The sequence below is a fragment of the Mytilus californianus genome, unplaced genomic scaffold (assembly GCF_021869535.1).
Source record: "Mytilus californianus isolate M0D057914Y unplaced genomic scaffold, xbMytCali1.0.p SCAF_4, whole genome shotgun sequence".
Classification (NCBI taxonomy): Eukaryota; Metazoa; Mollusca; class Bivalvia; order Mytilida; family Mytilidae; genus Mytilus; species Mytilus californianus.
This window is the reverse complement of record NW_026262690.1, coordinates 57,486,390-57,505,151: the sequence shown is the minus strand read 5'-3', so window position 1 is coordinate 57,505,151 and position 18,762 is coordinate 57,486,390. Positions and strand designations below refer to the sequence as shown.

Here is an 18,762-nt window from a genome sequence, read left to right as displayed (position 1 = left end):
TGTATAAGTCTCATAACATTTGGTTGTGGCTAACTTAAGTTAGAGAACAGAAACGAAAAATTCAGCAAATTTTCCATTTGTAAATTGGTATAACTCAAGAACGGTAAAAGTGATACCACCAAAATTCAAACTTGATCTGTATTTTATGGTAATAAGTATTGTGTATAAGTTTCATAACATTTGGTTGAGGCAAACTAAAGTTAGAGAACGCAAACGAAAAAATTCAGCAATTTTTATGTTTAGAACGGGGCATAACTCAAGAACGGTAAAAGTGACGCCACCCAATTTCAAACTTGATCTGTATTTTATTGTAATAAGCATTGTGTAAAAGTTTCATAACATTTGGTTGAGGCAAACTAAAGTTAGAGAACGCAAACGAAAAATTCAGCAATTTTTATGTTTAGAAAGGGGCATAACTCAAGAACGGTAAAAGTGACGCACTCCCAATTTCAAACTTGATCTGTATTTTATTGTAATAAGCATTGTGTATAAGTTTCATAACACATAACACAGTTATGGCGCTACGGCAGGGGCATAAAAATTTAAATGGAAAAACATCTCAGAATACATGATTTAAGTTGTCTAAATAATAAGGAGATATCACGTTAAATCATGTTTAAAGGAATAAAAAAAAAGAGACAAAATGTCAATAAAATGCTTCTCTGAGCGCAGCCTGATACGACCGCAGTGGTCGAACCCTGAACAGTTGGGGCAAGTTTGGACACAATATTCAAGCTTGATACTGTCTGAATTTGGATTGTGATCAAATTTTTATAATATAGGTTTCTGACGCAAAATAAATGTGGTCAAATCGAACAACATGGTTAGATTCAGCATATAAAAAAACACCAATAATCTAATTTTAGTTGAAATCAAACAAAGTTTCATATTGGACCCTTCAAACCTTAATATGAACTACAGTAAAACCTGTATAAACCGGCCGGCTACAGGACTATGAAAAAGGGCCGGTTTGGACAGTGGGTCGGTTTATTCAGGTTTCCATTTTGATCGGAAGTTAATGACTTGTGACGTCCGATATATTGCATGTAAAAGTTCTGTCTGATTGTTAGCTATAAACTCATTAATACAAAACGCATCATTAGACCAGAATTCGGAATACACAGGGTCCGGTTTACAAAGGGTATTTTAACAAAGACTTTGAAGGGGAAAAAATGGGACTTTAATTTTTGGCCGGAATGGACAGGAAACCGGTTTATTCAGGGTCCGGTTTACTCAGGTTTGACTGTAATTTGAAAACAGGGACCAAAATAAAAATCTAAATGCACAATAAGATTCAGCAAATCATACAGCCGCAATAATTCAGTTTTTGATGAAATCAAACAAAGTTTAATTTTGGACTCTTTTGACCTCAATGTAGACCAATTTAAAAATGGGGCCCAATATCCAAAGTTATACAAGGTTAGAACCCCCAAAAATTAAAGACTTAATTAATCCCATCGAAATTGGTTAAAATATTAGTATTTGTTTTCAATTGAAGATATCTTGCTATTGTGCAATACTTTGCAACTGAAGATTTCTTGCTACTGTGCAATTGAAGATTTCTTGCTAATGCACAATACTGTGTTGTTGCATAATACTATGCAAATTGAAGATTTCTTGCTATTGCTCAATAGTGTGCAGTTGAAGATTTCTTGCTATTGTACAATACTGTGCTATTGCGCAATACTGTGCAATTGAAGATTTCTTGCTATTGTGCAATACTGTGCAATTGAAGATTTCAAAAATTTGAAATATCAAAAATTTTGTAGAAAAAAAATGACCCCCCCCCCCCCCCCCCAAAAAAAAAATTGGAAAAAAAAATCCCACCCCCTCTTTTGGAGTAATTACCCCCAAACTCAATCCCAGCCTTCTCTTTATAGAATGGAACCTTGTAGTACAATTTTAGAGAGATCCATACACTTAAACATAAGTTATTGTCTGGAAACTAGAAAAATGCTTGGTTTTGGCCCCTAATTCCTGAACATTTGGGGCATTTAACCCCAAACTCAAACCCAGCCTTCCCTTTGTGATATGGAACCTTGTGGTACAATTTCAGAGAGATCCATACACTTACACACAAATCATTGTCCGGAAACTACAAAAATGCTTGTTTTTGGCCCTTAATTCCTAAACTGTTGGTACCATCACCCCAAAATTAATCCCAACCTTCCTTTTGTGGTATTGAACCTTCTGGTAAAAATTCATAGAGATCCATTCACTTAAACTAAAGTTATTGTCCGGAAACCAAATGTGTCTTCTGACGAAGACGACATCATAGCATTATACGATGCAAAAAGTTTGTTGCTGTCATATAAAATTACATTTAGATCTATATAAAATGTTACACAGATGAATAAAAAGAGATATGGGTATGTGTCAATGAGATGGCAACCAAACAACACAAATACCAAATACAAATTGTAATACACTAGACTGCAATATACCATTCCCCCTCCCCTGGTTAATGTTGACATCATAACTCAACTGCATTGCTCTTTTTGCAGAAAAATGTCTCGAAGAAGAAAATCAGATTAATAGTTTAAACAGTCTGTGATTTATAAGCAAATTTTCAAAAAGATGTTCCACCTATATATTGTTCAACAATAACATCTAATTATTTAATATCTAATTAATTATTATTAACAGTACTAAAGATGGTTTTGGTATCTATGGTTATTAAGGATATCAGTATTTTTGATATAATTTTATAGGAAAAACTATTAACTTTTTAAATGAGTTTCTGTTTTTTGTTTTTTTTTTATAATTTTGATCAACAATGAATGCAAAAAGCATAATAAGCATATCATGCAGATATTCTAAACAGTTGTCTACATAAGTTGTCAATAGAGTTTAAAAAAAAAATATAAACAGAGAATACCTTCACTAAGTATTCCTTAAATTGATACATGATTATACCATTTACAGTTAAAACTTTCAAACTCACTCAAAAGAGATGCTTAGCTACAAGCAGATAAAAATTCTTACAAAATTATGCAAATTTTTTTCTCACAAAAATCAACAATTTATTTAACTGTAAGTCATTGATGACTAATATTCATACTTTTGATAAAAATAAAATTATCAATAAGCAAAAACTTTTTCATAATAAATAAGCCTGAGTCAGATATAAAAATGTTGAAATAATAGACCACTATAAATTTTTTTTAACAAATATTAAATGACATTCCTACCATCACAAGAAAATGTAACACTTTCAACCTTTGGAATATAAACATTTTAGACCTTTGAATATAAAAAAAAAAAACAAATGTAAAAAGTTATCAGATTCCCATTTATAAGATGGAAAAATTGATACCTAAAGCAAAGAAAACTTTTCTTATGATGGTACAGTAGGATTAATGAACTTCTGTTTTACTGCCCTCTACTGGAGAGGACATTGATTCCTCTGATACCTCAAATACTGAATCCTCTGCCACCGATCTTCTTTTACCATATCGTTTTGGTTCAGTATCAATTTCATGACTGGGACTTGTTTTTTCTATACTTCCTATAGAAAATCTTACACGACTTCCTCTTCTGGAATGATAACCTTCAGTTCTTCCAGGCCTTAGTTCTTCAGGACTGTCACTCCTTGTACGAGCTTTCATATATTCATGATACTGACCTCTTGATCTTGATCTTCTTCGTTGAGGTAGAGGAAAAGGGTCTATTGGATCGTCAGATATAGATTCAAGTTCTCTTGACTCACTTGTTGAAGTTGTGGCTGTACTGGTTGTGTGAGGATATGTGCTTGTTGAGGATAATTCAGAAATAGTATATCGAGTTTTATCTTGATGTTCCTCTGGAGCTGCAACACAGACTTCACAAGTTGGCCAATTGAATTGTCCAAAATTACCCATTGGACCAAAAATACATAACAATGAAAGGAAAAAGATTGTTGAATAAGTCCAACTTACAGAAATGACCAGCATTAGAAAGATGCCAAATTTCTTATACACTAAAACTGTGGCTGGCATCATTAATGCACCAGCTAGGAATGTGGTAATTGCTGCCATAGTGATGACACTTCCCATACTATGAACACAACTCACAATTCTATTCTCACGGTCAATATCTGGAGATAATCGATAAACTACAGCATAATGAAGAGTATAATCTACTGACATGCCAAGTGCTACAGTAAGGATCACAGCTTCTAATATATTCAGTTCCCAATTCAGGAGCACCAATGTTCCAATGGTGAGAAACATAATACATGCAACACTAATCAATGCAAAAATACTGATGAAAACATTTAATGTAGTTATAAAAATCACAGCAGCAACAACACCAAGAGAAATCCCCATGGTAATGGGTGTTTCTTCTGAAAGACTATTCTGGAGATCAAACATAGCTAGGTTGCTGACAAACCAGCCATTTTTCATTTCGGGTGGTGCTGATTGAAGTTCCTGAGTAAACCAGCTGTTAACTTTAGTATAAAAATCTTTGGTCTTTGAGTAAGAAAATGAAAACTGTACATTGCTCATGTATTCCACAATAATAAGACTGATACTATTGTCTTTGTATCTTATGCCTGGAGTAATCTGACTGTACTGAACACCTGGAGTATTCATGAGCATTGGAATGTATTTATATAAACAATACGAAATTTCTTCTGATTTTGGATATGTATTATTACAACATGGAAAATCATCTACAAACAGACAAGGCTTTTGTAAATAATCACGAAATTTATCAAAAAAACAATTTGTGAGCTGATATCCTGGTGTCTCCTGATAAAAATCAGTATTTTTCAGTTTATTACAAAATTGCAACAACCATGTTTGAGCACTTGGAGTAATTGCATTGAATGTTTTGTCGAATTCCAAACTTCCACGACTAGCTGGATTTAAATAGTCTCCTTTGTCTGTTGCAAATGCACCCCATACAAATGTCAAAGGCAACAAGGTAAATTCTTCAATATCTTTAGATTTTTCAAATCGGAAATTGTGTCTTATTTGGAATTCATATTTTTCAATTAAATGATTGGATGAAAAAACTTGAAATTTATCTGATGATGGTAGTTTGAGCTTAGGATAGAAGAATATCACAACCACTCCTCCAATGCCTAAAGCACCTAGTACAAATATCCATATATGTCTAAACTTCACTATGATAAAAGGCAGCAACTTTTCAAAAAATATCCTTGACCAATCAGATATAGAATGATACACTTTGTATGGTATTTTGCATAAAAAGTAACTCACGTTTTTATTTGATGAAAATTCTGGATTGTACCAGCTCTCACAATTGCACCATTTATCATTGATAATAAGAGTGGCAGGAATTAATGTAATCATGATTAAAAAATTACATAATATAGTTGTCCCCGCATAGATGCTAAAACATTTAATGGCGGTGATTGAGCTAGCACCATTTGAAAACAAAGCAGCTGAAGTAGTTAAACTGGTAACAAACATCGATAAGGTGGCATGATGGAGTGTATCATGCACTATTTTCTCCATAGTTCCATTGTTTCTCTCAGATTTGGATAAATGCCATACTTTACAATATACAAAAACATCATCAGCACCAATAGCTATAACCATAACAGCAGTAACAAGATTCATGTATGGAAAAAATTTGATTTCGAAAATAATCTGGTTGAGAAAATAAGACATAACTAAGGAAGATCCAATAACAACAAATGTCATAAATGTAACAAAGATGGAGGCTGTATAGATCCATACTAGTATAAAAATTATACAGATAGCACCAATTATCCAAATTGTATCTTTTAAAAGGTATTCACTAAACAGCGTGTACTTTATACCAAAATCTATCCCTGCTATTTTGATATTTTGATTGCTTGATCCTACCCATGATTCAATGTGGTTGTATAACTCCACTGTATCAATGCTGTAAGAAATTGGTAAAAAGGTTATAGCATAGCGTAAAAAAGGTTTTGTGTGTTGTTTGGCACTTTCTGGTATAAAATTCATGTCGGTAATATGATGTAAAATATTGAAGACACCATTTAAACGTATACACTTTCTTGGAATGCCTTTACAACGGGAATAAACTCTTCCACTTCGCTTCATAGCTTCACAATCATGTTCCAAAGTGTAATTAAAATAGTATGCTGAGCATTTATCAAGAGTTTTATACACCTTATTTACATCCTCTTGTGTAATCTGTGAGCAATTTGATTTATGTGACAGCCTAGATATATAGTTTCCTAGTGACCAACTGGGACAACAATCATTGCTAGCTTTAGTCAAGCACAATTCTTTAAAGGAGGAATGGGTTCGAATAATTTGTTCTTCTATGTAACACATCTGTCGTATATTTTCAGCAGTGAAGAGATTAGAGCTGTCCTCTGCAGTAAAGGCAATATGTGCAAATTGACTATATTTCTGACCTGCAATAAAAAAAGGAATAAAATATTTCAAGTCATATGAAACGAGTTTCTTGTATTTGTAATGTCATTGAAATTATTGAACCAATACATAGAAAATGAAAGGATATGGAGTAAATGTACATGGGACAAAATCGCACACAATACATTGAAAACATAGAAAATTATCAATGAACAGGGCTTTTATTCCTATTCTTCATCTAGACAGTTGACGTAGGGTCTTCAACAATGAATGAATCATTCATACCCTACAACAAAGTCAAGACGGCCCCTAGCATCGACTTAAGCGGTACTATTGATAAAAATAAACCACAGTTCACCTTCTTGCACCCCACCCGCCTCAGAGTGCCAACTTGTGCAATGCTTGTGTACAACGGTTCTCCAGTCGAAAGCACCAGGGATACAAGAAAAGTGCAGTTATTTGTTATTTTGAAAGACATTGATCGCCGCTAAAATATGCCTTGAAGTTACACTTGTCGGAAGCGGTCAAAGAATTACATAATTTATAATTACGGGTGAGGTTTTTCAACATATATTTGTCATACATTGCCCAACAAAAGACCAATAACTTCGAAACAACAAATGATAGACAATACATATAAAACTAAACAACAAATGATAGACAGCACGGGGCACATCGAAATATATGTAAGAAAACATGCATATAAACTAAACTAAGTTCTGTATGCACATTTTTAACATTCATTACGAATCTATAACTTAAATCGACAAAAATAATTCATTCAGTGGTTGTTGATTACAAGCTATTTAACTTTCGAGTTTGTCGCCGAAGTTTACCGGATCATGACATTGATAAACAATCAACATAGAGAATGTGGAGCACATGAAAAATAAGTGAATTGATAAAGCCATGCTATTTTTTTTTTTATATTTTCCATGTGTTCCCATTTGTTATCTAAACTTTTCCTTAACAGTTGTTAAATGATTAGGTGTATTTGCTTTGTTCTTTAAGAACCAGTTAATTACTTTTTACATTCCAGCGCACGTTTGTTTACACTCTTTTATCACGGTTTTCCCCTCACACTTGTGCTATGCAGTGGCCAAAATTCTAACGAAAGGTCTCATAGTTAAGATCACTGAATACAGGAAAATACTGGTGAATAAGAGTACGAGAAGACAATAATTCAATAGCAGTTCATTTATGAAGATTTTCATAATATAAAGGATTTTTCTTTTACAAGAAAGTTCACATACACTTGTTTTATAGTAAAACTTAGTCATTTAGGATCATAAAACATATTCAACTTTTCTTTAAATTTGAAATTTCATATGACTTTAAGATATATAATCTCTGAACAGAACCAATTCATTAATGGATTTTCATTATTTATTTTAATGCGTTTATTTTTGTGCGGTAGTATTCAGATATATTGAATTATAGGAAACAGGAAACATATTATAAACAAGAGTCTCAGAGAAGCTGGAATCATTCACCTGGCTTAAATATGCACCATCAAAATCTTAAGCAACAATGGCAGTCATCTTTCAAAAAGGAAATATGATTGTGACCAGTTTTGATCAAGATCCACCTCAAGAACATTTTTAAAAAATTGTCATTCTCTGAGAAAAACCCCATGTAGAGTCAATTGATGATTTATCTCAATTAACTATTTTGTAAATCTTGTCTTGCTGATCATGTTTGCTCAGTACAGTTTTGCTTCAACTATTATAGTTTTTAAGATAATCACAAAAAATGCCAAAAAAATCATATAGTATGCTGCCAAATCATTGATCTCATACTGAGTAATACATGTAGGTCAATCCCTGGTAGTATCAAACCACAATAAACAGCTGTGCCATGAGCGCATGATACACCCGTCGCTTTTTCAAAGAATAAGTTCAATAACTTCTCAATGTCATATCAGAAATTTATGAATAAACTGTTAACAGAGAGATATGTCTCGCCTTTTTGTAATTTTGATAATGCAAATGTTGAAATTAAAATAGCAATTCTTTAACATGTAAGTTATGCAAATATTCAAAGTCAATAGACCATGACTGAATGTACATGGCTAAACAATCTCCATGGAAATGAGATGTGCCAATGCTAATACAACTGCATACCAAATACCATTGACTTATTATTATTCGTTCCCTTTAAACACAAACATAAACTTGTAAACTATGTAAAAGTTCCAAAGTCAATGAACCATGATGACAGGGTGGGGCTATATAATCTCCATGGAAACGAGTCTTGCAAATGCCAAGAAATTTGCATTCCAAATATCACTGACTTAACATTAGCGCTTCATCTTAAACTGATTTAATCACAAACTAATACATGTAAACTAAGCAAAAGTTTCAAAGTTAATAGACCATGACTGAGGGGGCGGGGTCAAATAATCTTGATGGAAATGAGATGTGCTAATGCTTATACAACTGCATACCAATTAACATTGGCCTACCACTAATGGTTCCTCATAAACTGACCTAATCACAAACTAATACATGTAAACTAAGCAAAAGTTTCAAAGTCAATAGACCATGACTGAGGGGGCAGGGCCAAATAATCTCCATGGAAATGAAATGTCCCAATGCTGATACAACTGCATACCAAATATCACTGACCTACCACTGGTGGTTCACCATAAAATAGACCTAATCACAAACTTAATACATTGTTGACGCCACAGCCTCCGCCGCCGACACTGGAAACAGCATACCTATTTCACGCTTTTTGACTCCGTCAAGGCAAGACAAAAACTAAAGGGAGTTTATCTTAATAGATATAACCTGGCCACCAAAGTTTCATGAAAACTGCTCAACGCATTTTTTAGTTATTGTCCAAAAACTGGAAAATACCCCTTTTTTTAATGAATAAAACCCCATAACTCAGAAATGTAAAATCTATAATTTATAATAAAATGCTCCGCAGGGCTCAGCTTGATACGACCGCAGAGGTTGAACCCTGAACAGTTGGGGGAAGTATGGACACAACATTCAAGCTTGATACAGCTTTGGATTTGGATTGTGATTAAATATTTGACACAGCATAGGTTTCTAACACAGATTAAATGTGGTATAAGAACTTAAAAATTTTAAATTGGACATTCACCTATTATGGTCCAATATCCAAAATCTAAATACATGGTTAGATTCAGCATATCAAAGAACCCCAAGAATTCAATTTTTGATGAAATCAAACAAAGTTTAATTTTGGACCCTTTTGACCTCAATGTGGACAAAGTTGATAACGCAGCCCAAAAATCAAAAATCTAAATTCATGGTTAGATTCAGCATATCAAAGAACCCCATATATTCAATTTTTGTTGAAATCAAACAAAGTTTAATTTTGGACCCCGATTTGGACCAACTTGAAAACTGGGCCCATAATCAAAAATCTAAATACATGTTTAGATTCAGCATATCAAAGAACCCTAAGAATTCAATTTTTGTTAAAATCAAACTAAGTTTAATTTTGGACCCTTTGGACCTAAATGTAGACCAATTTGAAAACGGAACCAAAAATTAAGAATCTAAATACACGGTTAGATTCGGCATATCAAAGAACCCCAATAATTCAATTTTTGATGAAATCAAACAAAGTTTAATTTTGGACCCTTTTGACCTCAATGTGGACAAAGTTGATAACGGGGCCCAAAAATCAAAAATCTAAATACATGGTTAGATTCAGCATATCAAAGAACCCCATATATTCAATTTTTGTTGAAATCAAACAAAGTTTAATTTTGGACCCCGATTTGGACCAACTTGAAAACTGGGCCCATAATCAAAAATCTAAATACATGTTTAGATTCAGCATATCAAAGAACCCTAAGAATTCAATTTTTGTTAAAATCAAACTAAGTTTAATTTTGGACCCTTTGGACCTTAATGTAGACCAATTTGAAAACGGAACCAAAATTTAAGAATCTAAATACACAGTTAGATTCGGCATATCAAAGAACCCCAATAATTCAATTTTTGATGAAATCAAACAAAGTTTAATTTTGGACCCTTTGGACCTCAATGTGGACCAATTTAAAAACGGGGCCCAAAATCCAAAAACTAAATACACAGTTAGATTCAGCATATTAAAGAACCCCATGAAATCAAGAATAAAACCCCATTGAAATTGGTCAAGAAATAAGCAATTTATAGGAAGTATCTTCTTTTGCACAATCCTGTGCTATTAAATATTTCTTGCTATTGCGCAATACTGTACAATTGACAATTTCTTGCTATTGCGCAATATTGTGCTATTGGATATTTCTTGCTATTGCGCAATACTGTGCAATTGAAGATTTCTTGCTATTGCGCAATACTGTGCAATTGAAGATTTCTTGCTATTGTGCAATACTGTGCAATTGAAAATTTCTTGCTATTGCACAATACTTATTATATAATAATTTACACATCCTGTTTGGTGTGTATCTCCTACCATATCATTATTATTTGATTTTAAATATAAATAAGAAATAACCAACTTAAAATGGAAAATTTTAAAAGAAACAAAAAAGGAAAAAAAGAAAAAAAAGGAAAAAAAAATAAATCCCCCCCCAAAATTTTTTGAACCCCCATTATGATTCATCACCCCCAAACTCAATCCCAGCCTTCCCTTTGTAGTATGGTACCTTGCAGTACAATTTCAGAGAGATCCATACACTTGAACACAAGTTATTGTCTGGAAACTAGAAAAAAATGTGTTTTTTGGCCCCTTTTTGGCCCCAAATTCCTAAACGTTTAGGGCAATTACCCCCAAACTCAAACCCAGCTTTCCCTTTGTGATATGGAACCTTGTAGTACAATTTCAGAAAGATCCATACACTTACACACAAGTTATTGTCATGAAACTAGAAAAATGCTTGTTTTTTGCCCCTTTTTTGGCCCCTAATTCCTAAAATTTGGAGGCAAATACCCCCAAAATCAATCCCAGCATTCCTTTAGTGATATGGAACCTTGTGGTACAATGTCAGAGAGATCCATACACTAACACACAAGTTATGTCTGGAAGTTACAAAAATGCTTATTTTTGGCCCCTTTTTGGCCCCTAATTCCTTTACTGTTATTACCATAACCCCCAAAATCAATCCCAACCTTCCTTTTGTGGTATTGAACCTTGTGGTAAAATTTCATAAAGATCCATTCACTTAAACTAAAGTTAGAGTGCGAAAACCAATGTGTCTTCGGACGACGCCGGACAACGCCAGACGACGACGACGACGCCGGACGACGACGCTGGACGACGACGACGCCAACGTCATACCAATATACGACCACAAAAAATTTTTTGCGGTCGTATAAAAAATGAAAGGGATCTCATGTCAATAGATATAAACAATTCACCAAAGTTTAATGCAAAATGGTTAAAGCGTTTTTGAATTATTGTCGGACATGTTGACTACGGACAGACAGACGGACAACGGTATACCATAATACATCCCATAAACGGGTGTATAAAAACACAAAGATGGGTACTTGGCCGACTGATAAAAGTTTTTCCCTTTACTGTGTCACTTTAAGGGCAATAATTCCTACAAGGAATTATTTGACAGTTTTTGTATAAAGTGACAGTAGGTAAATCTTGACATTCTGAACAATTCTGCACCCATCAGGGCCAGTTGAGCTTAAAAGGATTTAATTATCTCACAGGGACATTTTTAACAAATAAGATTTGTACCATAACAACAAAATGTAACTATTTCAATCAGATCTAAAAATGGCCCAGTAGTATCTAAATTCTAAATTCATTTTCAAAATATTTGATGAAGGACAACAAACATGTACATTATTTTATATTCATACTGTATAGTCAGCTAAGCTGACTATACAGTATGGACTATGTTGAAGGCAGTACTGTCACCTTTAATTGCTTAACTCCACGTCATTTTGACTCTGTTGTATAGTGTCTCATTGGTAATCATATCACATCTCCCCAGTACATATACATGTACATGTATATATATTTCTAGACAATGAATGCAAAAGGACAAGAAAAGCTCTTGACCTTTTATTACCAGGTAAGTTAACAAGGGAAGTTTTGTGTGGATCTTAAATATGGCCAGATTTTGTGACCATATTTACCAAACAAACTTACTAGAAAATTCACAGAAATAATCATTATTTTTGGTACTTCTTTTAGACAATACATCTGTTTGGTTCTGTTCATTGGTAGCTGCATCAGAATCATCAATATCTTTAAGAAGAGAGTGGAAGTTGGACGGGAGCAATGAAAGCTTATTTCCTTTGTTCTCATAAATGTTGCCAAATGTATTGAGTCTTTGTCCAATTTTTGTCCCTCTTGGTTCAAATCCCTAAAAAATAAATGGAAATGTATAACTAAAAAGATTTTAAATATACAATGATGTAAAAACACAGGGTATAGCATGCTCCTGAGAAAAATGCTACAAAGTTTCATACATGGAAATTATGTCTAAGAATATATAAATATTTCATAAATTTTGTTTGTCTGTTTTATTGGTGTTTAACGCCACTTTCTGTTATCTTGGCTATATCATGGCATCCTTTTTTTATTGTTGGAGGAAGATGGAGTACCTGGAGAGAACCACTGATTTTTAGTAGGAAAACTGACAATCCTAGTCAATTAAGATCAGAGTCAAAAGCACCTGCCACTCCCACATGGGAGTCAAACTCACAAACTCAAGCTGACCTTCAGCAGGAAAAATGACACTCTGTGTCAATAAAGATTGTCCACACCTCACAATGAGCAGAGATAGAACTCACAACTGTTTGATAAAGAGGATGTTGATTATGATTGATGTGAAAACTTCACAGAGTATAAGATGCTCAAATGAAGCTTGGGTGCCACATGTGGAGTAGGATCTTAACCTTCCAGAGCACCTGAGATCTCCCCCAGTTTTTGGTTGGGTTTGTGTTGCTCAGTCTTTAGTTGTGTTTTGTATACTGTTGTTTGTCTTTTGGTCGTTTTTAGTTTTTTGTCATGATATTGTCGGTTTGTTTCGACTTGTGAGTATGAATATTCCTTTGGCATCTTTCGCCTCTTTTTGACAGCAAATTTCAGACAGCTGAATTGAAGTTCTTCATAAATAGGACAAAATTTCAAACCTAGCCATAATGTAAAATCACATGATAATATAACATGATCACGTGAAACTTGATTCCAAATTTCAGGGAGCCTTGATTTGCAGTTCCTGAGAAAAATGTTTTGAAAAATACCCTGGGAGGGATGGACAAAAAAAGATGTAAACCAGTATACCAGGGTGAACAATAAGCAGGGCAAAATAGCCTCAGCTACTAAATTTTGGGCTTGGCCCTAACTTTATTCTAAAAATGTCCATAGTCATGATAGTGCTTATGTTAATCATTCATATTGTGGCAGGTTGGTCCCTAGATGGACCTTGTATATTTACTTCTATGGAGTGGAGGTATGATAATTACTTCTTGCAAACAAGCTTTAATCTAACTGTAATCAAATCATTTTGTTTTTTAAATATCTTACAAACATATACATCTTTCTTTTCAAGTATGGTCCACACTGACTTGTTAGTTTCAGCAGAGAAGATTAAAATGTGAAAAGTTATCAAATGGTAAACAGAAGCCAATTGATAATGCATGGTCTTTTAAGCTTCATGTGATAAAAATAATGTGCACAATTACACACAGTATGAAGAAATTCTGTCAATTTTTCTTCTCCTTCTTAGTAAAGTATAGATTTTGCAATAACAAGCCCCTTCTCCTTATGCCAGGTAGGAATATAATAGACTTTGCCAAGAGAAATACCCTCCACTTCAAATAAATTTCATTCTGGTTGAACACTCAATTGATGGTGCACACCAAGATATAATTAGAAGTGTCATTCCATTTCAATGTAACATGATTGAAAATTTGAGGCAACAAATGTATGTGCCTAACAGGCAAATACATGTATGACAAAAATAATATGTCTTCCACATGTTTTAAGTGATATAATTCTATACTTTCTTCTGCATATTTTCTGTGATTGAAGAGAAAATACAAAGCAAAAGGGAGACAACTGAGAATATTTGCATTCATGTGTATTGATTATCATTATTATAGGGTAGTGTGTAACTGAAACAACATTTATTTCTAACAAGCCTCCAAATCTTTATAATGGAAGAAATGACCAATTTTAGCTATATTAAATTGATCGAATGTCCACTGCTTCTCAAAAACATTTTGTAGTATGAAGTGTAGGGGTTCCAAAGTAAACTAAATTCAAATTTGTGCACTTTCCTGTACATTTCCTATAACAAAATGCTTATGTTATTACATCATAGTAAGAATAGATTGTTCAATGACATCATTTACACAGATTGACCTTGGGTCAAACATTTTTACTCATTCATAAAAAACAACTCAAGATTGGTGTATTCTTTTTTATGAGGAAAATGAATTTATGTGCAGTATGTGGGATGAATTTATCGTTTATCGTTTATAGTTATCGAGGACTGGGTAGTGACCACACAAAGGCACAAAGAGTATATAAAGGTAGAAGTTTTTTTGTTTTTTTTACAAAAAATTTTTGTATTCCAGTTTTTATATAGTACAGTATTTACTTATGTTATATTTATTTTGTAGATTATTTTATTACAGAATGTGACATTGTTCAAGATTCTGCCAGGCAGTGTATCTTGTGTTGTTTTGTTGGACTTTTAAGGCAGATAATATTGTATAAAAGAATAAAATTTAAGGTGGTCACTGCGCCATTCAGTATCCAAACTTGTGTTTGTTCTATTGTATTTAGAAAGTAAAGGCTAATGTTGAAGTGTACATAATTGCATGTGCTCAATTATGTACACATATGTTCAAAATAGATGGAGCTTTTTAGCACATAAATACTTTATGTTTAGTTAAAAAAAGTGCATTAAAACATAAAAGTTATCCCTGTGTTTTCGTGAAATTAGAATACCCTGACCAGTAGTCCAAGAAATATGTATTACATTGGATGTCTCTGCTTTTAGACTTAGTAATTATCTTTGTCTGAACTACTGTATGTTTCCAGGTTTTTAGGTTTAAATTTTAATGATCTATCCATCTATAATTGAAATAAATGTACTTCAGTCTGGTAATAAAGTGCCATTTCAGTTAAAAATGGAATGAGGTCACCTAATGCCTGATTCAACTTGATTCTGAATGAACATTTAGGAAGAAAATTAGATCCAATTGTAATGACAACCTCACCAAAAGTAATTGTCCTAATTTTCTTTTGATTAAATTGACAAAAAAATTCTTCTAAAATTAGATTTCCCTGCAGCTGTCTCCAAATATAAATTATGTTGTAGCAGGGATAATAGTGCACTGTATTAAAACCTGAACAAAATAATTTTATTCCTTTCTATCTTCTTCTTTTCCTAACTGGAACTTTAGAAATCATTGTGATGCTTTTGTGGAAGTTAATATTTTAAAGGATAGGCATCAAGACATTGAGACAAAGCATTTATATTTCTGCTAGTAATAGTATTCCAAAGCATTGATTAATGTTGTATTATTGTAGATAGTAAAACATTCGCATTAATAAATGAATACAATGAGTTCTGAATTTAAAGTGTGCACATAATGTTGGACAATTGACATAAAGCAACTTGTAATCTCACAGTCAATCTCTACTTTTTTATTTGGAAGAACATGTCATCATTACCTTTTATCATATTAGCTATTTAATCTTTCTAAACAATCATTTTGTAAATCAAATGCCCAGAAAAAAATTGATGGGCAAATAGACATGAAGGGCTGAACTAATGACAGCTAGGGCAAAACGTTGTTGTATGAGGTATAATTAACACTTCAGACTTTTACAAAGGTGGGAAACTTTCATGCCACCTAAAATATAAAGAAAGAATTGAGAACAACTCCACCAAACTAACTGAAAGGGTGAGATGAACCAAATATTTAATAAGAATTTCTTTTTTTATGGCTTTCCTATTAAGTAAGTGTGACAATCTTCTTTTGGTATAGAACCACTAATTCGGGCCCGGTCAGAAAGAACATACAAGAAAGTAGAACATATTTTAAACAAAATAGTTCCTACGCATAGCTGTAACTTTGTCAATAGGTAAAATATTTAGGTAAATTTGGTATCAAATGAAAGCTTAAGGATTTGGGATCACTGTAGGAACCTTGTTGAAAGTTTATTTTGAATAATAAAAAAAATATAAGAAATTATAATAGGAGGGCACATTTGCCCAGTTGTTCAGATCGGAAGTACCTGTTTTTTGTACTACCAAACTTCCGGGAACCAGTGCGCTCTAATATGCAATTAAAGGTATGTTGATTTTTTCAGCACAATTTAGAATAAGGTATAGTTTTGACATGAAATGACTGCTACTTTATTTGATTTTAAGACAAAGTAGCCATTAATGCTTGAAATTGCAGAATTTAACATAGAAAGCAATGGGGCTATGAATTAGTGGTTTTATTCCTTTTGAAAAAAGAATATCTAATACACGTATTATTTAACTTCAATGAGACAATATTGAAATCATATCACCAACATTTTTGGTTAAAGATTTGTAAATGTCTCATGATATCAAAATAACAATGTAAGTTTTGTTGCATCAATTGAAATAAAAGCTTTATCTTGTGTGTATGAAAAACTTTTCTGGATTTACCAGTATCAGGAATGCTCTAACCTAAACAAAGCATGGGATTCTTGCCATGCAATATGGATTTTGCTCATTGCTGAAGGCCATACAGTGACCTATAGATCTATGGCATTGGGTCTCTAGTGAAAAGTTGTTTCATTGGCAATCATACACTTAGGTTTAGGTGTTAGCCGACCATATTTTGACTAATTTTACCTATAAAGGACTTTTTTTCTTATTTTAGGGAGAGTGTGCCATGTGTACCTCTGTCTGAATCCGCCTGTACCACATCTCATTATTTCATATACTCTGGAATAACCTTAATCAAACTTAAACATTTGAATGCCAGGGATGTGTGGATAATCCACAACGTTAGGAGCTATATGACCTAAAATGTCTAAACAGAATAGCCAATTCATCTCATTCATAGCTAGAACCCTAGTTCTAAATAAACTGATCAATGTGAGAGAACTTTTGTGATGGACAGACATAAGGACAGGGAAAAACAATAATTTCTTCTTCAAAAAGGATAGAAACAAAAGACAGTACAGTAAATGGATAATTGATTGCATTAAAGTATTGTCACCTACATAATCGAATATGTATTTTGTTTAGTCTAGTTTTTGGTATTTGCATAGATTACTAATTTTTCTTACTAAATGACAAAAACTTCTAAAACTTACAGAACATGATGCGTATCAAACTGATATAACATAATCATACTCACATCCAGTGGGTTACCAAACGTAGGGAATTCTACAAGGGTCAAAGACAAGACTAAACAGGTGGCTATAACAACAAAGACGACAAGGAAAACCATATATGGGTAGTGAACTACCACTCTTGTGTAGCTGAAAAGAAAAGAAATTTAGTAAGGATAAGAGGTTAAACAAAAGATTAACATAAATTAAATGATATTAAAGAAGCATACATTTAGATTCTAACAAAGCATATTTTTGTCTTTCCTTAAGGAGGAAGATGAGGTGTCACAAAAATCCTAAATAACTGCTATTTCTAACAAAATACCAACAGTATCTACAGGATTACCTATACCTATCACAATTATGCAATTAAATTTCCAAATAAGTTTTTCAGGGCCTCAGTGGCTGAGTGGTCTAAGTAGAGCATCTACTGTATCCCAAGCCTGTCAATACTGAGGTTGTGAGTTCCGACCCCTCATGTAACAGGTGCGTTGACTTCAATCTTTATTGGTTAGGATTGTCAGTTTTCCTGCTGGAGATCGGTGATTCTCTCACAGCACTTTGGCTTCCTCCACCAATAAAAACTGACTGTCACAATATGACCATTAGTACGAAAAGTAGCGTTAAACACCAACAATCAATCAAACAATCAATCAAACTAAGTTAACCATTTCGAGGTTCAAGGAGAAGGTATATTTTGGTTAATTCATGGAAAATAAAACCTTGTAAGATACCATTACTAATTGCATCTTTTAAATTTAAAATTTCTAGCTTTCAAGTAGAAATTTACAATGTCTTATGTTTAGGTTTAACTTGTCCTTGATACTGATCCTCTAAAGAGGTCAAATTTATTTGAAGGGATATTTCATTGTAAAAATTCTTTTCCTCCCAGTTACTCCTCATGGCCAATGCAGTGTATATACAACTACAAAATCACACATCATAATATCCAACTACAACTTCAACAATACCTGTTTACATATCTGTCATATATTTACATTCATCAGCAATAAATTAACTTATATGTTGCCAAGGTAATACTGTAAATTCAGAAATTATTGCGTGCATTTATTATTGCGATTTTGTCATTTTAGACTTAAATGCGATTTTAATTTTTACGATTTTGAGAAAAATCCTGTTTATTTCATATTAAATATTG

At 33.0% G+C, this 18,762-nt stretch overlaps 1 protein-coding gene across 1 annotated transcript; it reads right to left on the bottom strand.

Annotated features, from left to right (window-relative positions):
- Positions 1-3,119: 3,119 nt before the first annotated feature.
- On the bottom strand, positions 3,120-18,506 carry LOC127736987 (protein dispatched homolog 1-like). The gene is made up of 4 exons (XM_052247543.1): positions 18,394-18,506; positions 17,630-17,753; positions 12,417-12,633; positions 3,120-6,361 (listed from the first exon to the last, which is right to left on the bottom strand). Exons 1-4 carry the CDS (start codon positions 18,504-18,506, stop codon positions 3,357-3,359), a joined length of 3,459 nt encoding a protein of 1,152 aa, XP_052103503.1. The 3' UTR covers positions 3,120-3,356.
- Positions 18,507-18,762: the final 256 nt, after the last annotated feature.

Coding starts and splice junctions, on each gene's coding strand:
- LOC127736987 (XM_052247543.1), bottom strand. CDS start 18,506: ATGAGGAGTAACTGGGAGGAAAAGAATTTTTACAATGAAATATCCCTT. Junction 12,634..17,629: donor CGTTTGGTAACCCACTGGAT/GTGAGTATGATT, acceptor TTTATTTTTTAG/GGATTTGAACCAAGAGGGAC. Junction 6,362..12,416: donor TTATTTCTGTGAATTTTCTA/GTAAGTTTGTTT, acceptor TTTTTATTGCAG/GTCAGAAATATAGTCAATTT.